This window comes from Physeter macrocephalus, chromosome 19 (assembly GCF_002837175.3).
Source record: "Physeter macrocephalus isolate SW-GA chromosome 19, ASM283717v5, whole genome shotgun sequence".
NCBI classification, from domain to species: domain Eukaryota; kingdom Metazoa; phylum Chordata; class Mammalia; order Artiodactyla; family Physeteridae; genus Physeter; species Physeter macrocephalus.
In genome coordinates this window covers 20,277,786-20,302,733 of record NC_041232.1, presented here as the reverse complement: position 1 = coordinate 20,302,733, position 24,948 = coordinate 20,277,786, and the positions used below count along the sequence as shown (strand labels likewise).

General features: G+C 51.0%; 1 protein-coding gene across 12 annotated transcripts in view; it reads left to right on the top strand.

Annotated features, from left to right (window-relative positions):
* Positions 1-24,948, top strand: part of SCARB1 (scavenger receptor class B member 1) — a 100,849-nt gene that overhangs the window by 37,080 nt on the left and 38,821 nt on the right. For 8 of the 12 annotated variants that reach the window (XM_055080786.1, XM_024120769.3, XM_024120768.3 and 5 more), the window contains 8 exons: positions 346-503; positions 3,023-3,164; positions 6,559-6,762; positions 9,143-9,238; positions 11,333-11,448; positions 13,416-13,582; positions 19,822-19,940; positions 24,179-24,252. In XM_055080786.1, the coding sequence (XP_054936761.1) occupies positions 346-503; positions 3,023-3,164; positions 6,559-6,762; positions 9,143-9,238; positions 11,333-11,448; positions 13,416-13,582; positions 19,822-19,940; positions 24,179-24,252 (1,076 nt within the window). Of the gene's footprint in view, positions 1-345; positions 504-2,357; positions 2,530-3,022; positions 3,165-6,558; positions 6,763-9,142; positions 9,239-11,332; positions 11,449-13,415; positions 13,583-19,821; positions 19,941-20,532; positions 20,583-24,178; positions 24,253-24,948 lie in introns of those variants that run through there. The other 4 variants (XM_028479937.2, XM_028479938.2, XR_003677103.2 and 1 more) reach the window with 3 other exon arrangements.

The window sequence follows — 24,948 nt, the reverse complement described above, 5'->3', positions numbered from 1 at the left end:
CGCCGCAACGAACAGTAGCCCCCGCTCGCCGCAACTAGAGAAAGCCCGCGCGCAGCAACAAAGACCCAACGCAGCCAAAAAATAAAATAAAGAATAAAATAAGTTTATAAAAAAAATACCATGTAAAAATAATATTACCTACTAACATTAATTTTGTCGACTCCAGAGCAGCATTCCCACCTCCTCCCGCCCCCAGAGCACCCCCTCCAGGGAGCCCCTTCCCTGATGTGCCCGTGGAGCCTGCAGCACAGGCTGGCACCGGGCAGCTGTTTCCGAGCCGGGTGGGTAGGTGGGCGGGGGCCCTGGCCCTCCTCCTCACGGACCTGTTTGTCCCATCCCCCACAGAATGTGCGCATCGACCCCAGCAGCCTGTCCTTCAACATGTGGAAGGAGATCCCCGTCCCCTTCTACCTCTCTGTCTACTTTTTCGATGTCGTCAACCCCAAGGAGATCCTCCAAGGCCAGAAGCCGCGGGTGCAGGAGCGCGGACCCTACGTGTACAGGTGAGGATGGAGGGGGCTGGGCTGGGACTCAGGTCATCACCCCATTTTACAGAAGAGGAAACAGGCCCCTCGCAGTAGTGGGGCTTGTTCAAGGTCAATCTGCTTCTCCCAATCTGGTGCTGTAGCGCTTGCGACTTGGAGAGCGACTGGCTTTGCCACTCGTCAGCTCTCTGACCGTGGGCACAGGCCTTTCCTTCCCTGTGCCTCAGTTTCCCCCTCTGTAAAACGGGGGTGACAGTACGCGCTCTGGGTGGTTATGAGGATTGGATAAGATGGTTAGCGGAAAGCCCAGCACAGTGCCCGGCATGTAGTAAGTGCTCAATAAACATGAGCTGTTAACATATTATTGTTACCTGAGTTCAGCTGCTCGCCGCTCAGAAGGCAAGTGATGGGACTTCCCTGGCGGTCCAGTGGCTAAGACTCCGAGCTTCCACTGAAGGGGGCACAGTTCCCCTGGTCGGGGAACTAAGATCCTACATGCCATGAGGTGCGGCCGAAAAGTAAAAAAAAAAAAAAAAAAAAAAGGCAAGTGTTGGTTGGAAAGGAAAGGTTGCTTTATTCAGGAGGCCGGCAACCTGTCATGTCCAAAAACGAATTCCAAAGATTCTGCTTGACCATGGAAGTTTTTAAAGGGAAGTCATTTGGGGAGCGGGTCAGAGCCTTCATCACCGCCCACTGTGTGCAGACTTTCTTCTGATTGGTTGGTGGTGAGGTAACAGGACGGTGTCCCAGGAATCTCGTGCTCGGCCTGAAGTTACCATCCTCCACCTGGGTGGGGGCCTTAGTTCCTGCAGAAGAACTCAAAGATATTGCTCTGCGTATCCCTTGAGGGGGAAGCAGGTCCCTGCCCCAAGGCGGCACTATTGTCTCCTGACTGCTCCTCCTTTGTTTCTGCATCCCCTCCCTCCCCTGATTAGCAACTGTTTGAATCTACCCTTTGGAACTCAGGGGAGGTCAAGGAGGCTGAATGAAGCCTATTTCCTACAAACAAAAAATGGGGGACACGGAAAGGATTTGTTGGGGTCCTGCTCCGTTCCATTCTGACCACTGCTGCCACAGCCTCTTCGTTTGATCGTTTTCTTTGGGAGGGTGCAGATCTCCAGTGGCTACTGGGCTCGTTGGATTGGCCCGAGCAGTTTTCCAAGAGGCAGGGAGGCCTGTGGAAGACGAGGCCCGATTTCTTGTTCTGCCCGTGTGCCCTCAGGAAACTGCGATCCTGACTTAGCTCACCCAAGAAAGGCTTCTATGTCAGAGCTGAGTCTGGTTTGCCAAAGTTCCTGTTTATTGCTTCATTCTGTAAGCATTTATTGAGGGCCCCCTGTGTGCCAGGCACTGTGCCAGATCACTGTTTTTGTTTTGTTTTTAAAAATATTTATTTATTTATTTGGCTGCGCTAGGTCTTAGTTGCGGCAGGCGGGCATCTTAGTTGCGGCAGGCGGGCTCCTTAGTTGCGGCATGCAAACTCTTAGTTGCGGCATGCATGTGGGATCTAGTTCCCGGACCAGGGATCGAACCCAGGCCCCCTGCATTGGGGGTGCGGAGTCTTAGCCGCTGGACCCCCAGGGAAGTCCCCCAGTTCACGTTAAAGGCAGACAAAAGCCCCTGCCTCACAGACCTGACATTCCGATGGGGAGCAGGGAGGGAATAAACAAGTGGACAAGTAAGGTAAAACCAAGCAGTGTAAATGCTGGCGTGTCAGGAGTGAGGGGGATAGTGGGAGAGAGGAGGCCCGAGAACGGGATGGGGTCAGATGGCGAGGACCCCGGAGGCCACAGTAGGAGCTTGATTTTATCCTGTGTGCAAAGGAGGGTAGTGAGCGAGAGGATGACGTGATCTGATTTCCCCTTTCCAAAGATTCTTCTGGATGCTCTGTGGAGAACAGTTTGCAGAACAAGAGAGAATAACGACAGCATAACAGCAATGAAACTTGCAGCTGATTTGTAATGTTTTCTGTGCATCTGACAACCATTGTAACTGCTTGATGATCATTAACTCACTTAATGCTCACAAGTAGGGACCTAATGAAGTAGGTTTTGTTATTACTCCCATTTTATTTTATTTTATCTTTGGCCTCGCCCTGTGGCATGTGGGGTCTTAGTTCCCGACCGGGGATTGAACCCGTGCCCCCTGCAACGGAAGTGCGGGGTCTTACCCACTGGACCGGCAGGGAAGTCCCATTACTCCCATTTTATAGGTGAGAAAACTGAGGCTGGGGTAGTAAATGATGGAGACAGGATTCAAGTCCCCACCCTCTGTCTTCAGAGTGCATTTTCCTAACCACCATCCTCCCCGCCTACCCTGGAGGAGCAGGGAAGCCCGGGAAGAGACAGATGAGGGACAGCGGCGGCTTGGCCAGGGGGAGGGGGCGTGTTGGGATTTGGTGACAGAGGCTTTGGTGCCATGTCCTGCAGTGGGCAGGCGGCGGGAGGACAGAGGGCGGGGAGGCGGCCAAGCTCGGTGCAGGCATCCGAGGGCCTCTGGCTCCCAGGCAGCTGACCCACCGGCTTCCTCGCCCACAGGGAGTTCAGACACAAGAGCAACATCACCTTCAATGACAATGACACGGTGTCCTTCCTCGAGTACCGCAGCTTCCAGTTCCAGCCTGACAAGTCCCGCGGCCTAGAGAGCGACAGTATCGTCATGCCTAACATCCTGGTCTTGGTGAGGCGCCCCTTCCGTCTCTCTGTCTGCCCCCTGCACCGGTCAGGCCCTTCAGGGCACAGCCTGTGGCTCCTGCGGTGACATTAAGCCCAGCGGGCTTCCTGGGCGCATCCTGGGCTCTGGTGCGGGGATATTGGCCAAAGTCATGGTCTGCCTCTTTTCAATTCCGCCAAATCGAAAACCTCCAAAAGGAGGTACTTGCGGGGGTCCGCATGGGGGTCCGTGTCGTCGTCTGTGGTGTTGAGGGGGAGGTTAAGGGCAGGGCGTCCGTCCCCTGCAGGTGAGAGTCATGGTAGTAGCTGGATTTACTGCCTCTGCCGTGAGTGTCAGGGTCCCCAGGACCACCCCCAGGCTCGCTGACTCACTAGGAGGGCTCACAGGACCCAGCAGGTGTGGCCCTGCTCTTGGCTATGGTTTGGAAGAGTGGAAGGAGACAGACAGAATCAGCAGAGAGAAGGGGCGCATGGGGTGGGGGCCAGACACGGGCTTCCAGAGCCCTCTCCCAGGGGAGTCACACAGCGCACGCCTCATTCCTTCAGCGGTGACTTGTGACAAGACGGGTGGGTGTCCTCCACCAGGAACACCCACTGGAGACTCAGCGTCCAGGGTGTTTACTGGGGGCTGGTCACGTAGGTGCCCTCTGCCTGGCACGGACCCAGATTCCAGGAAAGCAGGTGGTCCGCGTAAACCACGTTGGTACAGTCCAGGCGCAGTGAGCCCCTCTTAGTTAGGGGGTGGTGGGAGCCCTCCTAAAGCCAGGATCTCAGACACCAGCCAAAGGCCAGCCTGGCCAGGAGGCCTTTCTAGAGAGAGCAGTCTCAGGCCTGCTGGATGAGCATCTTGCTAACACTGCATGTTAGAACTTGTGTTTAAGGCTGTACACATGTTACCTTGTTTACTGGTCAGCGATCCCATGGTCGTTAGGTACCATTATTTTCTCCATTTGTAGAGGAGGAGAACTGAAGAACAGAGAGGTTAGGTGACTTACCTAAGGTCGCTCAGCTAGTGAGTAGCAGATTAGGGTTTTGAACCTACGAAGTTTGGGCTATGAGTCTGCCCTCTGTGGCACTCAGCCCTCCATTCAATCCTCTGTCCACCCAGTTGAAGGTCATCAGGCATTTGCTCTGGGCCTGGCCCTGGGCTGGGCTCAGGATCACATGTGAAGGCACCTGGTAAGTCCGTTGGGTGGACAGGACAGAAGCTCAGAAAATGCAGCCCAAAGCCTTGCAGCTGCCCCCCTCAGAGATACGCATGTTTTGGCAGTGAAGTCATTTTCTCCCACCGAGCCGGTTGGCAAAGACTGTGTGATGACGCCCAGGGCTTAGGAGCGTGTGTGGAAACAGATACTGTCGTTAGGCACAGAACCGGTATGAGCTGTTGGAAGGTAGTGATTTTCAATATAAATTGCACGTGCCTTTGACCTCAGAAATTTCATAGGTAGGAATTTGTCCTCTTGACAGAATAACATATGTGGGCAAAGATGTCTGTTCTCAAGGATATCTATTTCAGCAACGTTTTCAGAGCAAACATCTAGAAACAACCTAAACGTGTGTTATGTGGAGTTATGTTGTGATAATCTACTGTGGGTGGGCAGTGGACTAGTATACAGCCAGCAAAAGGAGGCAGGGCTGCAGGGGGTGTCATGGAACAGTCTCTTAGTTATATCTAACTGGGGAAAAGCAAGGTGCAGAACACACGCGTGAGGCCCCTACTTATAATATTTCTAAAGGAGAAATACTTGCACGCACATACCCACTTCCACACAAGTGCTTTTACGTGCCTAGACCAGGGTGGGCTTCTTCTGTGAAAGACCAGAGAGATATTTTAGGCTTGGATGCCTAGATGTTCTCTGTTGCAGCTGTTCAACTCTGCCAGTATAACACAAAGGTAGCCCAAGACAAAAACATAAATGAGTGGGTGTGGCTCTATTCCAATGGAACTGTTTCATGGATGCGGAAATGTGAGTTTCATATAATTTTCATATTTTTCAGAGTAGTCTTCTTTTGTTTTCCTTTTAACCATTTGAAAATGTAAAAAAACATTCTTAGCTCCCAGACTGTACAAAAACAGACGGTGGGCTGGCTTTGGCCCCCGGGCCATAGTTTGCTGACTTCTGGTGTAGATTCTCTCTGCAGGAATACTCAGGAACCCAGAGCAGTGGGTTGCCTTGGGGGAGAAGAATGGGAAGAGGAGGGTCAGGGGTTGGAGAGGGACTTTTATTTTGTATCCTCTTATGATTTTTTAAAACCATCTATTTATTACCCTTAAAAAATCATAATGTTAAGGAGACCCTTGTGAGTTCCCATGGAATCAGACCTCTATGTTTTAGGAAATGCTGGCTCTGTTCCCTTTTCTACAGGTGGAGATTAGCTTTTGGATGAGGTGCCTTTAAAATATAAACCAAGTGCCAAGACAGTATCTCCAGAGGAAAGCAAAAATTAGAAAATAAATTCACCTGAATTCTAAGCACCCAGATATTGGGTAGAACAGGTGCTTGGGGTCTTGGGGTTTGGGAGGGAGGTGCTAAGGAAGTGGAGTAGAGTCTCCATGAAGATTCTTTTGGTTACAAGCTTATAGTAAAAGGTGCTCTAAATTGGCATAAGCAAAAAGGGCATATGTGGGCTCTTGTTACTGAAAGGGCAGGAGTTGGTCTGGTTTCAGATGTGGCTTGATCCAGACTGCAAACAGGGTTGCCCGGATCTGTGATGGTTCCATGCTCCGGCCGACCTGCCCTTCAGGGTGGCTACAGCCTTGCACACCCCACGTTCAAGGACAGCCCCAGGCACTTCCCCTCTCTACCCCACAGTCCCAGCCGACTGGCTTCTTGGGGCTTGTTGGCTCTGATTGGGCTACATACACATAGAGAGGAACGTTTCTTACTGTTTTTTTAAAAAATATTTATTTATTTGGCCGCATTGGGTCTTGGTTGCGGCACGTGGGATCTTTCGTTGTGGCGCACAGGCTTCTCTCTAGTTGTGGTGTGTGGGCTCCAGAGTGCACAGGCTTAGTTGACCTGCGGCGTGTGGGATCTTAGTTTCCCAACCAGGGTTCGAACCCACGTCCCCTGCATTGGAAGGCGGATTCTTAACCACTGGACCACCAGGAAAGTCCCGAGAGGAACGTTTCTGATTGGCCAGGCCTAAGCCACATGCCTGCCTGTGGGGGCTAGGGGTGGAGTTAACTCGGCCTGAACTCAAGAGCACAGGTGGTCCTATTCCTGAAGGATCAGGGAATGGTTCCAGATGACCCAGATGCCCCACATGTCCACTGCAGGGACCCTTCTCGGCCTGCACGTTTCTCTAGATGGGCTGTGCCTTGAAGCCCGGCTTGAAGTTCCGGGAGGACAGACCAGCTGTGTCTGGCCTCTAACCTGTGGTGTCCCCTGGCTCTGCAGAGTGCAGCAATGATGATGGAGAATGGGCCCATGAGCCTGAAGCTGATCATGACCTTGGCGTTCAGCACCCTTGGTGAACGGGCCTTCATGAACCGCACTGTCAGCGAGATCATGTGGGGCTATGAGGATCCCCTCATCCACATCATCAATAAGTACTTCCCAAACACGTTCCCCTTCAAGGGCAAGTTCGGGTTATTTGCTGAGGTAAGTGTGGCCCAGTGAGAAGTTCAGGGCCTCTGTCTTGTCCTGGGAACCGGTTAACAGCTCGCTTTTGGAGCTGGCTGGGGGCCCAGGAGCTGTGGGTTGTAAATTATAGAAAATCTAACTCAAACTGGCTTAAGCAAAATAGATAATTCATTGGCTTATATAATTGAAAACTCTAGGGGTGGTTTCAGGTGCAGCTTGATCCAGGCTCAAATGATGTGACTGGTGCTGAAAGAAAGGGGAATGGCTGCTGGGGAGGCAGGTCACAAATGTCAACTATAGCATTGCTCTGAGTTAGTTGCCTGCTTTTTCTTTTTTTTTTTTTTTTTTTTTGCGGCCTGCTTTTTCTTAATCTTGACCCCTGGTAACCTAGTAGGGTCAGTGATTGGGATCCTGAGTCATGATCTGAGGTAGAGTCAGCTCCCTGACCTTGGCTCCCTCAACCACAAATTGTAACCAGCGCTCTGAGTTGCTCCAGCCTCAGCCTCCTTTTGGGGCTCCGCTGATCTGGTGTTGGGGGCGGTGGGAGGGAGAAATCGTGATTCTGTTCTGGGCACATGATAGCTGCTCAGTACATTTTTGCCTAGGATGACAGGTTCTGGGTGTGGGGGTAAGTTGGCAAGTTTAAGGTAAGTGACATGATTCTTGTCAAAGCAAACTGTAAACTTGTAAACAAATGAAAGTTATTACCAATTGAGTAGCATGTTAAAACTTATTTTTGAGTAGGTACAGTGGAAATCCCAAAATAACAGTCCAGCAGTGACTGTTCAGTGTTCCTGTGGTGGTTTCACACTCTTCAGGGATCTAGAATTCTTCTACTACTCTGCTCTGCCCTCCTGAGGGTGTGGTTTCCATACTCAAGATTACCACATGGTCCAAGATGGCTGCCAGAGCACCAGCTATCACATCCACATTCTAGGAAGCAGCAGGAAGGATGAAGTGGTGGGGGTTTTAGGGGCAGTCAGGGGAGTTGAGGACAAAACAGCATGTCCCAGCTGTTTCCCTCTTTAGGAGGGAGAAAACCAATTTCCACTTGCTTTCCATTGCCCAGAACTTAGTCATGTGGCCACGCTTAGCTGCAAGGCAAGCTGGAAAATGTTACCTTTTAGCTAGTGTGTTGATGCCCTGAGTAAGGTTTGGGTTTTGTTATGAAGGAGAAAGGGGAGAATGGACTTTGGGTAGTGACTAGCAGTCTCTGATACACTTTGTCTATTATAATTATTGTGTTAGTATCCTTTTGGTGAGCATTTATTAATAATAATAACAATAATAATAATAAAGCATTTTGAGTTCTTATTATTTCTCACTCTACTCAGCAGTTTTTACACATTAGCTCTTTTAATATTCTCAGTACCTCTTTGTAGTGGCTCTTGTTACTGTCCCCTTATATTGGCTAAAGTTTGGGCTCATAAAGCTCCAAATGCACAGGTGACAGAACACACAGATATTAGGAAGCCAGAGCAGGCTTTGAACTTGGGCCCTGTTGGCTTAACCAGTCAGTAATCGATGTAGCTATTCGGCCACTAAACAACCCCTACTGAGTTCCTAATGGGTGCTACACCTTACATTGTATGGCGTCCTCGGAGGTAAAAGGGTGTTTTCTAGATTTTACCCAGCAGTCACTCATTTCTTTGTACGCTTTGCATGTTTTTGCTCTGAATTAGAAATCTTTTTCTAAGAAATACCCTCAGAGTGCCAAAGCCTGTGCTTCCTGTCTAGAAAGTACTTGATAAACATCAGGTCCTGTGTGCCTGTATGCTTCAGGATACGCCAGGTTTAGCAGCCCCCAAATCTCAGAGGCTGAAAACAACAAAAGTTTATCTCTTGCTTACATGCCATGTCCAGTGCGCCTCTGCTCTTTGTTGTCACTCAGGGACCCCGGCTGAGGGAGGTTCCAGCTGGACACACACTTCCCTGGTTTCTGTAGCAGCAACAGAAAGCACGGTGAAATTTGCATGCACTGGCTCTTAAAGCTCCCACCTGGAAGTGACAAACCACTTCTCTCCTCACTGATCGTTTTCACTGATCAAAGAGGTCACAGTGGCCATGCTTTATTTTAATTTGGGGGGGAGTAATGGGGTGACCCTACCATTCACCTAGGAGGAGAACCAGGCTCTCCTAGAGTCTGGGAGGGAAGGTGGGACTCTTTCTAGGACGGATGCTGTCATCAGGGGAGTGTCCCTCCTAGAAAGCCCCCAATTCCTCCTCCTCTTGACCCCCAGGTGCTGGGGATGCAGCGGTGAACAAGATAACAAGGCCCCTGTCCTCCGGGTGAGGAGGGAGCAGCCTGTAACTAAGCGGGCTGGCTTGACTACTGGTCCCTGGGTCCTTTGCCTCCATCCCGGGGCTTAAAGGTGTCATTCTCTGCCATTGTCTGCAGCTCAACAACTCTGATTCCGGGCTCTTCACTGTGTTCACGGGGGTCAAAAACTTCAGCAGGATCCATCTCGTGGACAAGTGGAACGGGATCAGCAAGGTGAGCGCAAGAGGCGCTGGCCGTCCTGTACAGGGGCCGGGTAGGGATGGCAGGGGCTGCCGGGGCAGGCCACCCAGTGCACCTTCTTCCTCTTAAAACAGGGGTTTGGGATTGACATGTACACACAGCTATATATAAAAGAGATAACCAACAAAGACCTACTGTATAGCACAGGAAACGCTGCTCAATATTCTGTAATAACCTAAATGGGAAAAGAGTTTGAAAAAGAATAGATACACGTATATGTATAACTGAATCACTTTGCTGTACACCTGAAACTAAGACAGCATTGTTAATCAATTATGCTCCAATTAAAAAAACAAAACAGGGCTTCCCTGGTGGCGCAGTGGTTGCGCGTCCGCCTGCCGATGCAGGGGAACCGGGTTCGCGCCCCGGTCTGGGAGGATCCCACATGCCGCGAAGCGGCTGGGCCCGTGAGCCATGGCCGCTGAGCCTGCACGTCCGGAGCCTGTGCTCCGCAACGGGAGAGGCTGCAGCGGGGGGAGGCCCGCATACCACACACACACACAAAAAACAAAACAGAACAAAAACAGGAGGGGGTTGCATCCGCAGAGGAGATGCTCTCAGAGTTGGGGATTTTACCTATGTTTAAGGCTCAACTAGGACTTCCCTGGTGGTCCAGTGGTTAAGACTCTGGGCTTCCACTGCAGGGGGGCGCGGGTTCAATCCCTGGTCGGGGAAGTTCCACATGCCGCAAGATGCGGCTAAAAACAAAAACAAAAACAAAACAAAACAAAAAAACCCAGAAACCTAGCTCTTTGTTCCGGGTGTGTGGGGGGGACACAGACACTGATTATTTACGTGTATGCTAGGAACAGAACTGTTTCTTTGATGCTTCACGTACAAGAATGCTTCAAAAATATTACACTGATGACATAACCATCCATTGCAGTAAAAGATTATTGAGTTAAAAAAAATTACGCTAGAAACACAAGAAGACATTCGCATGAAAAAATAAAATAATAGATACAAAGTGCACTTTGTACAACTTCACACAGCCAGCCCCACTCCCACCCGAGTCACAGAGGAAACCCAGAGGTATCAGCGTTGGGTATATTCTTCCTGTCTACTTGTATCGATTTGCACTTGTGGTTTTTTTTGTTTTTTTCTTCTTCTTGGAGCGGAATGAAATCATCCTATGTGCATTGTTTTGCAACTTGCTTTTCTTACCTGGTGGCCTTGTTGTCATGCACGAGAATGATTGTGCGGTGGTGGTACTCACAGCTTCCAAACGCTCAGCTGGGTGATGGTGGCAAAGACCTGAGCGGGGTGGGGGACAGGTTATTCTCCATCAGTGCCCAGAGTGGCCGGGTTACCATTTGCAACCATTAGTAACCGTTCCGAATGGGCGCTACTGAAATTCTCTTTGGCGTGCTTTTTCAATATACAAATGTACAGGGACTTCCCTGGAGATCCAGTGGTTGGGACTTTGCGCCTCCACTGCAGGGGGCCTGGGTTCGATCCCTGGTCGGGGAACTAAGATCCCACATGTGGCCCCCCAAAAAAAAAAAAAAAAAAAAAAAAAAAAAAATATATATATATATATATATATATGTACACATGCTTAAAAACTTTCTTTTAGGACAGAGGGGTAGAATGTGAGAAATCTGTTTTTCTTCTGTCCAGATCTCACTCCCCAGAGGCAACTACTGTTCTGAGATCTGGTAGCCACCATTATTATTTTAAATATTTTACTTGCTGGGCTACCTTCCAACTTGATCTGTTTTCAGGAAGTGTCCTTCCTCTCTGAGCGGTGAGGAGGTCAGCGTCCCCTGCTCACTCTGCTCCTTGGAGGTGTGAGTGACAGGCCCATTTTACAGATGAAGTAACTGAGCCCCCAGCAAAGTTGCACATTCAGGGATCCGTGGTTAGGGAGTGGGGAGCTGCAGTCGACAGTGTCTCTGGCTGTCTACACAGCCTGCTCGCCTTGCACCAGGCTGTCTCTCCGAGGGGACAGGCTTCTGTCAATTGGGTAGTGACATCCCCCAGGGCACATGGCCCGTGAAGTCACAGCTCCAAGTCAGGTAGGAAATGCCCAAGAGCATTTCTTTAAGAGGCCTTGCGTCTCCACAGGTCAACTTCTGGCATTCCGATCAGTGCAACATGATTAATGGGACTTCCGGGCAGATGTGGGCACCATTTATGACTCCTGAATCCTCGCTGGAATTCTACAGCCCCGAGGCCTGCCGGTAATTGCCCTGACGTGGGACATTCTGGGCCTCCTGGGAAATCTGCCGTGTGGCTGCTCAGAGCCGAATCAAGTGGCTTGTGGTGTGAACTTGCAAAGCGCTTGGCTCTCTGTGTGTCCGCTGGCCCTTGGCGCCATCTTGAATTCTCTTTGGTTGCACCATGGAGAGCCAAACACCCATTGCTGGTGCTTTTGCAAGGCCCAGAGAGAGGCTGCTGGCGGTTGTTGGAGCTCGGTCGCGGTGGGCAGGAAATGGGCAGAATCGCAGGGGACCGTGCGATAAGGCAAGCGATGGGCTCCCTGTGCTCTTTGCCTGGCTGCCCTAATTTCTCACTGGATGCTGTGACATCTGGATGCCTCTCCTGCAGCCCCTTCAGTCTCCAGAGTAGCAGCCTCGGAGGTCAGCTTGGGGCTGAACAATTGCAGTGGCCCCGGCCGAGGGGTGAGAAGAGACAGTGGCTCCTAGAGCTCTTCTCTGGGTGCTGCCCTGTCCTCGGCTTCTCTGTTCAGGCCACTCTGGAAAAACCCTTTGCTTGGGATCTCACTGATGTGAACTGCGACCCACCTGCCTCCCCAGCAAACCTTGATGGAGCCCTGTCTGTGCGAGACACTGGGGTCCCTGCAGAGACAAGATGGGCGCCGTCTCTGTTCCCTGGGAGTCATGTCCTGGCGGGCGACTCAGGCCCACGCACCCCAGGGGAGCGTCCGAGAGCGGAGGTGCTTTTGCTCTGCGTGTGTTCACTTCTTAAAATTAGGAATTTCAACCTAGAGGAAAGTTGCGAGAACGTGCAACTTTCTCCGCATTGCCTTCCCCAATTTCCCACTTGTTTCTCTTTGGCCCCTTCTGCTTTATCCTCGTCCCACACTTCTCTCTTTCTCTCTCTCTCCTTCTGTATATTTTTCCTGGACACTTTGAGAGTACATTGGACGCCTAAACCCTTCAGTGGGTGTTTTCTAAAAACGACATTTTCTTACATAACCCCATCACGTCACCACAATGAGGAAATTTAGCATTGACGTGATACTATTGTCTAGGCCAGCACTCTCCAATAAAAATATAATTCAAGTCCCATCTGCAGTTTAAAACTTTCTAGTGGCCGCATTAAAGAAAAGTAGCGAGAAATAGGTGAAATTAATTTTAATGATGTTTTGTTGGACCCAGGAGATCCAAAATGGTATCATTTCGCAATGTGTAAACAAATGGAAAATACTGAAGAGCTGTTTTCCATTGTTTGGGGGTATCAAGTCGCAGAAATGTGGAGTGCATTTGACACGTAGCGCTGCATCCTAACTTGGACTGGCCCTGTTCCAAGGGCTCTAAGGCCACGTGTGCTGAGCGGCCCCCGTGGACAGCACGGGTGGAGCGGTTCTGATCCACAGCCCACGTTCGAGGTTAGAAGTGCCCTTGAGAAATACGGCAGGGTGAACGGAAGGAGAAGGAATAGGGTGTCGGCCACGTTGCTGCTGCCTGCGGAGCTGACAGCCGGACCGTGACCTGAGTGAAGAAGCGAGGTCTGATGTGGGGGTGGGAGGGAGGAACGTTCCAGGCACCAGGAGCAGCAGATACAAAGGCCCTGGGGCAGGATGGAGCATGAGGGAGGGATACCACCTGGGGGGTGCAGCACAGGTCGGCAGGGGCCGGACCCTCTACAAGCTTGTGGGCCATGGTGAGGACCTTAGATCTTATGCTAGATTAGACTGGAAGCCACTTGCAGTTCTAAGTGGGTCGCGATATATTCTGTCCTCGTCTTAAAGCTCCGTCTGCTTTTGCGGAGAATGGACTGGCGTAGGCGGGGGAGGCAGGGAGACCCATAAGTGAGGTGACTGCAGTTTGCCAGGCGAGAGACGGCGGCTGCTGGGACCCGGGGGTGGGGGGGCGGCCGGGCCCGTGGGGCGTGGCTCACCTCGGGCCACCCGCTTCCAGCCACCGCATTCTGGGGCGTCACCCTCCATCGTTTGTCCCCGCAGATCCATGAAGCTCATCTACAAGGAGCAGGGGGTGTTCGAAGGCATCCCCACCTTTCGCTTCGTGGCTCCCAACACCTTATTTGCCAACGGGTCCATCTACCCGCCCAACGAGGGCTTCTGCCCGTGCCGGGAGTCCGGAATTCAGAATGTCAGCACCTGCAGGTTCAGTATGTGTCATTCCCCGTGGGAGGGCGGGAGGGTGTGGCCCGTGCTGAGGGGCTTATCTGTCTGTTTACTTCATGGCCTCTGTTCTCTTGATAATCCCATTAGGCTGGAAATAAAGAAGGCAGCAGAAAGATAACTTGAAAAAAAAATACGCTTTGGGTATATCGGTTGCTGTCGTAATAAATTCCCACAAACCTGGTGGCCTAGAACAGCACAAGTTTGTGATCTTAAGCAGTCCCGTAGTTCAGGAGTCTGACACAGGCCTCTCCAGGCTAAGATCCAGGTGTCAGCAGGCTGCGTTCCTTTCTGGAGCTTGATGGGGAAACTCCGTTTTCCTGCCTTTCCCAGCTTCTAGAGGCCCCTAGAATTCCTCGCTCGGGGTTCCCTTCCTCTGTCTTCAAAACCGGCAACATCACAAGTCTTTTTTTTTTTTAATTTTTTTTGTGGTACGCGGGCCTCTCACTGCTGTGGCCTCTCCCGTTGCGGAGCACAGGCTCCGGACGCGCAGGCTCAGCGGCCACGGCTCACGGGCCCAGCCGCTCCGCGGCACGCGGGATCCTCCCGGACCGGGGCACGAACCCGTGTCCCCTGCATCGGCAGGTGGACTCTCAACCACCGCGCCACCAGGGAAGCCCCCATCACAAGTCTTTGATTCCCACTCCTGTGGTCACATCTCTTTTTCTGAAGCTCTTCTGCTTCCCTTATCCAGTTTTAAGCGCCCTGGAGACTGTATCAGGCCCACCTGGATCATCTAGGCCACTGCTCCCGATTTTTAGCGGATTAGCAGCCTTCATTCCTCCTGCGACCTAATTCCCTTTGTCGTGTAACCTAACTTATTCACAGGTCCCGGGGATGAGGATGCGGACGTCTTTGGGAAGGGCAGCGTTCTGCCTCCCAGGTCATGATAGGTGGCTTGAGAGGGAGGCTTCGCGGGGAGGACCTTCCACCCCACCTGGGGAGGGAAGGAAGCTGGCAGCAGCCCGATGGTTCCGTGAAATCTTGTCCCGCAGTGTGCAGTTGTGGGCTTGGATGTGGCCCCTGGCGCTGGCACACTGTCCCCTGACATCGTCAGTGTTTTCCAGCTGTGTGCCAGTCCCCGAGACGGCCCCGCCTCACATGCTCAATCTGGACACTTGGATGTCAGCTCGATTTCCCTCTCCCAAACCTCATCCAGGTCGCCAGCGAGCCCCGTGCGCCCTGCCTCCAAATTAACTCCTGCATCCTTGCTTTCTTCCATCCCCCCGCCACCTCGTGGTCCAGGGCCCTTTAGCTGGCCCTCCTCTTGCCTTGTGGCCGCCCTGTGTACCATCCGTTTCCCAGACTGTCCAGTGCGGTCACCGCTGGCCTCGTGTGGTTATTTAAATTGAAATCGGGGACTGCCCTGGCGGGCCGGTGATTAAGACTCTGCGCTTCCACCGCAGGGAGCACGGGTTCGATCCCTGGTCGGGGAATTAAGATCCTGCGTGCTGCACAGTGTGGCAACCCCCCCCCCAAAAAAAGATACATTGAAATTAGTTTGAGTGAAATCAAATGGAAAAGGAAGTGTGTTCCTTGCACTGGCCACATTTCAAAGGATCCCACCCACACATGCCTAGTGACTGCCCTGTGGGACGGACAGTGAAGAAAGAGAACATTTTCATCATCGTAGAAAGTTCTGTTGGACACTGTTCCAGCGAGCGGCCCAGGGGACCTTTCAGAAACTCGGACTGCCACCCAATCCTTTGCTTGAAATGTCTACTAGCGCCCCGTGCGTGTAGAGCAAAATCCCTACGGAGGTCCCAGTGCTGTGAGGATCTGGCCTCTGCCAGCCTCTCTAATGTCATTTCTTCCCGAACTTTCCCCACTGATATTCTTCAGCCCCCCCCACCTTCTCCCTGTGTCTAGGATGTATCTCGTTTGGTCCTGCCTCAGGGCCTTTGCATCAGCTGTTCCCCAGGCTGCTGTAGATCTGTGTGAGTCATTCCCTTACCCCCTCCTGGTCTGTTCAGATGCCACCTCCTCAAGGCGGCCTGCTCTCTGATTTCCCATCCTAAAGTTGCTCCCCTGCCCACCCCCCCTTGATTGTCTCCCTGGTGCTCATCACTCCCTGAAATCACTGAGTGTGTCTTTTATTTTACTTATTGTCTGTCTCCTGTATTGGATTGTAAATACTGTATGCAGGGCTCTGTCCTTAGCTTCTAGAATTGGGCCCAGTATGTAGAGGTGCTCACACAGCGTGGGAACATACGGATGTGTGGGTGTATCTTGCACTGAGGGAACTGAGGCTCAAGGCTCGGGTGTGACACCCTAGCTGGTAGGACACGAAGCCACTCCTTATCTTTCGAGGTCTTGCCTTCTGGGGCCTGTTTGGTTGGAACCGCATTTCCAGGTGGAGATGGGAATTTGGGAGGGGTAGTTCGCTGCAGGGTTGGGAGGAAGGACGGGCATCAGGTTGGACGGTTGCCCTAAGTTCAGGTAGGATGAGGTGCTCCGTGGGTGACGGGTTTGGAGCTGGGGCCTGGAAGCGCTCACCTCTGTCATGGCCTCTTCTGGCCCACCTGCCCTTGTTCCCTGTTTGCTTAATTCTTTCTTCACTGGTGTTTACAGGAATTTCTGCTTGTAGGTGAGCTGACAGTGCAGAGACCCGGTAGGCTGTGTGCTACGCAATTGCCGTGGCAAGTGGCAGGTGCTACACCAACCTGATTAGGCCTAAAAGGGCACTTCTTGGTTTACCTTTGCATTAGGCATAGCTCTAGAGCTCAGCTGTTGTCCGAAGCTGCCTTTCGCCATGTACCAGCTCAATTTTCCTCCAGACTGGTTTGTTGCCAGGCAGGCTCTCCCCTCCAGCCTCCAGGCTCACCTCCTCCCAGCTCTGGGTCCTGCAGAAAGGGGACAACTGGCTCCTCTTCACTCCAGTAGAAGTTCCAGAGTTTGCTCTGATTGGGCTGGCTTGCATCACATGACCAGCTGTGAACCAGTAAGTGGCCAAGGGTGGCCTATGCTGATTGGCCAGGCTGTGTCACATGCTCAGCCCCTGGCTCCAGTGGGTGGGGCCAGCACCCACATGACAGGAGGCTGAAAATAGGGGAGGGGCTTTATCGGGATGTAGGTTCCAGGAGAAGGAGTGGCTGCTGGACAGGCAGAAACTACATATCCATCCACTGCCAAGGGCTAGGGATGAAAATTGCACTGCCTCATCTCAGCACCTGTGCCAAAAGAACTTCAAAAGTGCAAGGGAATTATGTATGTATTATGCAAATAAGTTTTCTTTTACGTTGAAATAGACATATACACAGACAGATGCCCAACTGACACGTGCACTTTGAAATTCCACCAAGTGATGGAGAAAGAGGACAGGAGTGACCCTCCCAGTCACTGGCCTGACTTCTGGCAGCACAGCTTTGCTTGCCTTTGGTGTTTATGTGAGCAGAATCATAAAGCATATATTCCTTTTTCTCTATTTCTGTCCTCTTTCACCCATTTTCGCATTGGTGAGGACCATCCCTGTTGTTGTGGGTGCCCTCTTCCTTGCTGTATAGTATTCCACGGTGGGACCACACCTCCACTTCCTTACCTCTTTTGCTGTTCACGGGCATCCGACGGGGTTCTGCTTGTTGACCATTACCCTAGTGCTGCTAAGGACATTCTCATACATGTCTTTGGGTGCACCTGTGTCTGTATTTCTGTGGCATTTTATCTGAAGATAAGAAATACCCACACATTTCCCTTTCTGGGCCTTGAAAAGTTCTTGGACCCAGAGAACTCTTTCTCCTTCAACCTCTGTGCTGTGTAGGGTCCTGAGACTTGCTCAGTGGAGGCCCTTAATCTGTGGTGATCCTGGACAATTAGGTCTGGTTAGATGTGCCGTAAAGCTATAACTTAATTACCACTTATTACTTGGGTGTTGTCTCTCAGTCTGTTTGGAAGTAAAATAGAAAGAAACACGTACATGCATGCATGCTACTAAAAAACCAAGCAAGCTGAAGCAAGGGAAGGTGATGGCAAATTGGTCCAGCCCATGTCAGTCTCTCCCCACCCCGCCACCCCGGCCTTGGAGGCATGATGGGGCTTGTTTGAGATTCGCTGCCTTCAAGGGCCTGGCTCGGTGACTGCTCCCCTTACCGTGGGCGGGGGTGGGGTCCTTGTGTTTGCTCTGTTGATCTCCTCTCACAGTGGAGACGGGAGAATGGGAAACAGGGTTTTCCAAAATGTGAAACATTGTCCCTGGTGGTGCCCAAGACTTCAAAGGTCCAAAGAGGTAGCTTTAAACAACATTGACTTACATGGTGAGAGAGGTCTTCTGCTTTCCATCCTCTTCCTGTCCTTCTGGTCACCTCCAGAAGAAAGTACCTTTCTAACGCTCGTCTGTCTTTCTTTTTGACAGGGAAAGAGCAAGTCTCAGGGTCCAAGCCTCATGTAGGTAACAGTCTCTAGTTAGAATCTACAACATTCATTCATTCACGTTGTATTTATTCCTATATTTATTTTCTAATTCTGGCAAGTGTTTGCCAGTTATGCCTCAGATAGCAAGCTCCTCCTTTAAAATATAGCTGTTTATGTAAAGCAATGGCAGTTGCTTCAGAGAAGCACATTATGTTAACAGGGCAGGGGGTATCTGGTTATGGCAACACATCAAAGAGGTACTAGGATGAATAAATTAATGTTGAGAAGCATTAAGGCAATGAATGTAAAAGGACTCTGGGAAAAATGAAGTCAGACAGCAGTTAAATCCCAGCTTTGATTTCAAACCAGTGCTTGGCTTTGCTAAGAAAAGCAGAAAGAATCTAGACATTTGAGGTTGCCAGACACACATAAACAGGAATGTGGGTCACCTGCCTGGCAGCAGATGGGCTGCTGGTTTTAGGGAACAAGACCTTGTGAGTTTTGTTTGTTTTTCTCTTTCTTTTTTTCGTATCGAGGTGAAGTTCACGTAATCCGCAATTAGCCATTTTAAAGTGCACAATTCAGTGACATTTAATACATTCAAAACGTTGTGCAGCCACCACGACAATCTAGTTCCAGAACATTCTCATCAACCCAAAAGGAGACCCTGTACCCATTTACACTCACTCCCCATCTCTCTGCCCCGGCCCCTGTCACCACCAGTCTGCGTTCTGTCTCTATGATTTGCCCATTCTTGAACCTCGTCAGTTTTTAAAATTTATTTATTTTTTTTTGCGGTGCGCGGGCCTCTCACTGTCGTGGCCTCTCCCGTCGCGGAGCACAGGCTCCGGACGCGCAGGCTCAGCGGCCACGGCTCACGGGCCCAGCCGCTCCACGGCACGCGAGATCCTCCCGGACCGGGGCGCGAACCCGCGTCCCCTGCATCGGCAGGCGGACTCTCAACCGCTGCGCCACCAGGGAAGCCCCAGGGAAGCCTCTCCTCGTCAGTTTCTGAGAGTGGCTTATTCTTTTCCTCATTGACTCATTGTCCATCAGGCCTGTTGTATGTTGTCCTGAGCACACGAGGATGCACTGGTGTTTGCCTTGCTTGGTCAGTTGATGGAGAGGTTCAGCCTCGGGCGTCTGGGTGTGAATTTCCCACTCAGAGGGACCCAAGTCAGTCCCTGTTCTCACACGTTGGCGTCCATCCCACAGACCAGCTGCTGGGAGAGACGGAGCAAAACAGGTGTGTCTTCACCCCTCCCGTGGACGTTAGGGAGACCTGGCTGCAGGTGTGCACACCTGAGCGTCTCTGATCATTGCCGTGTTGCCTGCAGAAGACAGTCCGGGCTGCTTGGCTTGGCGATCCAGATGCCCCTCCTCTCGCCCAAGTTCAAGTCTTTCTATCCTCAAGTCCCATCATTCCCCTGCAGGCACTGTCTGCTCCGTATGCACCGCGCATTTTCCCACCTCCCTGCGTTTGCTTCTGCCATCCCTGCCACCTGGAACGCCATTCCCTCACCTTCTCTGTCTGGCATCTTTGAGCCAGCTTCTTCCCCTTCCTTTGATCTCTCCTGGCAGAAGCAGCAGCTCCTATTTTACCATTCCTATGGCACTGAGCTTGTCCCCTGCTGGGTGGGTTCCAGTTCCTGGTGCCTCTTGGGCGCTTGGTAAACATTTGCAGACTGAGTGAATTCTCTCTGTCTAGTGATTGTTGTTTGCATCTTGTCATCATCATGAGGGGGGTGCACTGCAGGCAGTGGCTGTGTTTCATCACCTACGCCCCTTGCCCAGCTCAGGGTGTGACAGGGGCAGGTCTCTGGATGTGCCAACATGCTGTCTTTGTCTGACATCCCCTCTCTGCCCCTCTGCCTTCTAGACGCACCCTTATTTCTCTCCCATCCTCACTTCTACAACGCTGACCCAGTCCTGGCAGAGGCAGTGTCTGGCCTCCACCCTAACCCAGAAGAGCATTCCTTGTTCCTGGACATCCACCCGGTGAGCCCCTGCCTGTCAGCCTGTGGGTGGGTGTGGGGACTTCTGCTCGGTGCACGCTTGGCTTTCTCCTCTCCCCACTAGGCACCAAGCTGTTCCAGGGTGGGGGTGATGGGAAGCCTGGATTTCCTTGGCAGTGATAGCTTCTAGGCTATCAAGCCTTCAAAGGTTGCCCCGACTTCATAGTGCAGGGACTTTATCTCTTTATAAGGGAATTGTCTCTATAAAAGGATTATAAGACAGTTAATTAATTAGGAATTATCAGCCTGCAAATTAGCCAGAGGCAGCCCTCTGGCTGTGCCAGCGTACCATAAAGATCTTTAGGTACCGACAAGAGCCTGGAACACCTTGTGGATAAACTGGGTTCTGGGTAGTTTGTCCTGTGTGTTGTTTTGTCTACCAACAGGGACCAGGAGGGTATCAGACCTATACATGTGGCCCTCCCGTGGACATGTTTTTACCCACCTGCTTCTTTTCTTAGTACCTCCGTTCACTGGAGATTTACCCATTTGGACTCGGTGGCTTTTTAATCATTGATTAAATAAATTCTGTGGGTTTCTGTTTCCTGAGTGGACACTTGTGGTCTCCCCCACAGGCCTTTTTGGAAGCTCTTCTACCTGGTGCTGTTCCATGCCGTTTTCCTTGGTAATCCTCAGATTTTCTTAGCCGCTGACTCTATCCCCAGCCCCCAGCACTCCACCTTCTAGCTCTCTCTCTCTCTCTCTTTTTTGTTTCACTAAAAATCCAGGCTGGGACTTTCCTGGCAGTCCAGTGGTTAGGACTCCGCACTTTCACTGCCGAGGGCGCGGGTTCAATCCCTGGTTGGGGAACTAAAATCCCGCAAGCCGTGCGGCTCGGCCAAATTAAAAAAACAAACAAAATAAAATAAAATAAAATAAATAAAAATCCAGGCTAGTGAAGTCAGCTATGACTGCACACACTTCACATCCAGCAAATATTTCTAGAATGTTCATTATGCTCCAGGCAAAATTCTAGATTCTTCCACCCACACCAACTCATTTAATTTTCACAATAATCTGAGAGGTGGGCATTGCTATTCCCATTTTACAGACGGGGAAACTGTAGCCCAAATAGGTTAAGTGCTACAGCTAGTAAATGGGATTCCCCTGTAGTGGAAGTGCTGATTCTTAACCACTGGACCGCCAGGGAAGTCCTTATTTTGGTTTTTTAGAATAGTTTTAGGCCTACAGAAAAACTGAGCAGAAAATACAGAGAGTTCCCAGACATCGTTTTCACCTGGCATGAAATTTGTCACAGTTGACGAATGAACATTATTATTAACTATAGTCCATAGCTTCCATTAGGCTTCACTCTGTGTTGTTCAGGTGTATGGGTTTTGACAAATGCATCATGACCTGTGTCCACCATTACAGTCTCCTACAGAATGGTTTCACTGCCTTAAAAATCCCATGTGTTCTACCCATTTATCCCCTTTTACTACCTTCACTCCCATCCAACCTTTGGCAGTGACTGATCTTTTACCGTCTCTATAGTTTTGCCTTTTCCAGAATGTCATATAGTTGGAACCACAGAGTATGTAGCCTTTTTAAAAAAATTGAAGTATAGTTGACGTACAATATTATACAAGTGACAGGTGTGTGATGTAGTGATTCAGTTTTTAAAGGGTATACTCCATTTACAGTTATTTAAAATATTGGCTGTACAAACAGGTGTTTTAATGCCCACTACACTTCTGTCCTGTATTAATATGTAGTTAATTAAGGGGGTATTAATGAATTAAGTTGATAGTAATTTATTAATATGAATCTATTGCGTGCTCTGTGTTAAATTCATTCTTTATTGTTAGATGTGTTAAGGCTTTTCCATACTGACTTAAACTTTTAACCAGTTTTTAAAAGGCTTTTTTTTATTATAAAGCTAACAAATGGTTTTCCACTTTCTCTTTTAGTTCATTCACTTCACTGTTGCTCTCTCTCTCTCTCTATCTCTTTCTCTCTCTCTGCTGGCTTCTGGGCATATTCCAGCAAGAGCAAGATCTCTTCTCTGCTCTCACTGGTGACTTTCATTGTACTGCATGGATTTTCTTTTTTTTCCCCACGTTGAGAAAGAAACAGTTAAGTTTAGGAGGCTAGAGAGATGCAGACAGCTGTTCTGCAGCAGCCCATCAGCTGATGCAGAAGTAGACTTCTCCTACTTCTCATTTCAGGTCAGAGGCAGACGGGGAGAGGAAGTGGCCTTGGATTTTGTTGTCGATTTGGGGAGATGATCATGGGGTCGATTTGCTAATTTCTGATCTCATTAGCCCGGAAAACAGAATGCCTGCTGGAAGCGGCTTCTCTGGTGCCTTCTTTCCTGCTCCTGAAACCGGGGGAGGGTGTGGTGACAGACGTGGGCTCACGGCTCCAAGTTTCTGTTCTGAGATTGTGGGGTGGTGGGGGACAGGCGGGGCTTTGCTCAAGAAGAGGTGGCTGGACAGCAGCTGGAAGAACAGCCAAGGAAGGAAGGAGACACATTTCCTGGAAAAGGAAGTGGCCTGAGTGGAGACCCCAGAATGTAGAGTCTAGAAAGCAGGATGTGTCGGGGTTCTCCAAGGTCACCCCCAAGTTGGAGGATTTGCTAGGAGGACTCCCAGGACCCAGCATATGGTGGTACCCACAGCTGTGATGTATTGCAGTGAAGGACACAAGGCACAGTCAGCAAAGAGAAAGGCACATGGGCTGGGGGCGGAACCAGGCACAGGCTCCCAGAGCCCTCTCCCGGGGGGTCACACGGGACACCCTTCATTCCCCGTGTGAGGTGTCCTCTACCAGGGACGCCCAGTGGAGGCTCAGCGCCCAGGATTCTCACTGGGGCTGGTCATATAGGCGCCGTCTACCCGGCACAGACCGAAATGCCGGACTCCCGGAAGGAAATCAGGTGTCAGCGTAAACCACACTGTTTGGACAAACTGTCCGGGTACAGCGAGCCCCTCTTATCTGTCAGGGAGAGGTGGGAGCCCTCCTGAAATCCAGGATCCCAGACGCCAGCCAGGGACAACCTCGCTAGCAGGGCAGCCTCACGCCTGCTGGCTCTTTTGCACACGGGTGATCTCGCTCCCGTCCCACCGGGTTCTCAAGTTCAAACTCTCCCCCGTCCTGGGAGCATGGCCTTCGGCCAGTTGCTCTGTGCCCCTGGGGTTCCAGAAGACCTCAGGATGCCAGGCTATATTGGAAGATAATGCCCTCTCCCACTGGTGTATGTGATGACACAGCCTTTATGGCTCTGAGCGCGGCTGTCTTGCATCCCTTATTTTGCCCTTGCAGAAACCCTGTGAGCTGGGCAGAATTGTCTCCACTTTCCGGATGAGAAGAGTCTCAGCTGAGAAGCAGCAGTCTGTCCTCAAACCTAGGTTCCTTTCCACTCTCATTGCCTGACATCATTCTGGAGGCACCTTCCTGGTTTTGGTCCTATATGTGTGTCACTTTTTGTGTTATTGATTTACTACTTAAAAAAAAAATGATCTCATCAAAAAAAAAAAAATCCTGCACAGAGGAAGCTTTCTATCATGACCTCAAATTGGAAATTAAAAATTTCTCTAAATAGGGAATTCCCTGGCGGCCCAGTGGTTAGGACTCCGCGCTTCCACTGCGGGGGGCGCGGGTTCGATCCCCGGTCGGGGGACTGAGATCCCGCAAGCTGTGCAGCGCAGCCAAAGGAAAAAAAAAATGTCCAAGTAAAGAACGCAAAATATCACTAGGCTCTCCGTAAAATACCATCGCCTGCCCCTGGCAGAAGCCTGAGGCCGGCTCTGTTGAAATGGGGATTGGGTGGAGGTGTATTGCAGAGGCACTCGGGGCTGAGCAAGCTCCCTGCAGACTTTCTCTTTGAGCCGCTGGTGGGGTGAATGGAGAAGATAGTGACTTTATTAACATGCAAATCTATTTTATTTTATTTGGAGGCTGGAGGGAGGGGCGATGACTGGGAAACGTCCTTCGGCACTGGGGGATGCATTGTGCAAGAGAACAGATGGAAAGGGTTCGTTTTTTCTCCATCCAGAGCGAGGCTGGCTCACCAGAGGGGATCCCTCGGGGTCGTGGACATAAGGGCCATCTGGGGAACATGTGTTTACCCATCAGGGCTTTGAGTGGGTAGCGGAAGCGCCATCGGATGGGCAGTTCATCTGGGATACGCACCCTCTTGAGCGTGACCAGGGAGGGCTGTTTGAAGGGGCGCCCAGGGCTCCAGGGGAGCCAGGCCCCTCACTGCTCTTGTCGCTGCAGGTCACCGGAATCCCCATGAACTGCTCTGTGAAACTGCAACTGAGCCTCTACATCAAGTCTGTGAAAGGCGTCGGGTGAGTGGGGCCTGGGAGCCCCGGGCTGCCTCGCTCTTGAGAGATCAGGGACTCTGGACTCTGGCCACGTCCTTGGGAGCCTGGCATCCAGGGAGAGAGATGGTCCTTCGGGATGTGGAATCTGGTCCCTGCCCCTTGAACCCCTGAGGGGGGTCTTAGCTCTCAGCCGAGCGCAGACTGCATCCTGATATCCCTGCCCTGTTCTCTCCTGACATTTGTCCCTCAAATTAGCCAGGCTCTTCCAGCCAAGCTGTTTCCCATCCGACAGAGTAGCAAAAATTGAATCTTACCCAAACCAAGTGTTTGAAAATGGAAACTTAGCAAACAGTCTTCTGCGGTGAGACCATTCGCTGGACGGGGAGGAACTGTTTAAGCACTGGTTTTCTTTTTCTTTCTTTTTTTTTTTTTTTTTTTTTGAGCTGTTTTTCAGTAACAGCTTTATCAAGATTTAATTCACACAGTATAAAACTCACCCTTTAAACGTGCACAGTTGGGTGCTTTGCAGGATATTCACAGAGCCGCCCAGCATCACCACAATCAGTTGTGAAACATTTCCATCCACCCCCTCAAAAGAAACCCCACACCCTTTAGCAGTCACTGCCCATTTCCCCAGCCCCAGGCAACCCTTAATTTACTTTCTGTTCCTGTGGATTTACCTATTCTGGCCATATTATGTGACTAGAATTATATAACATG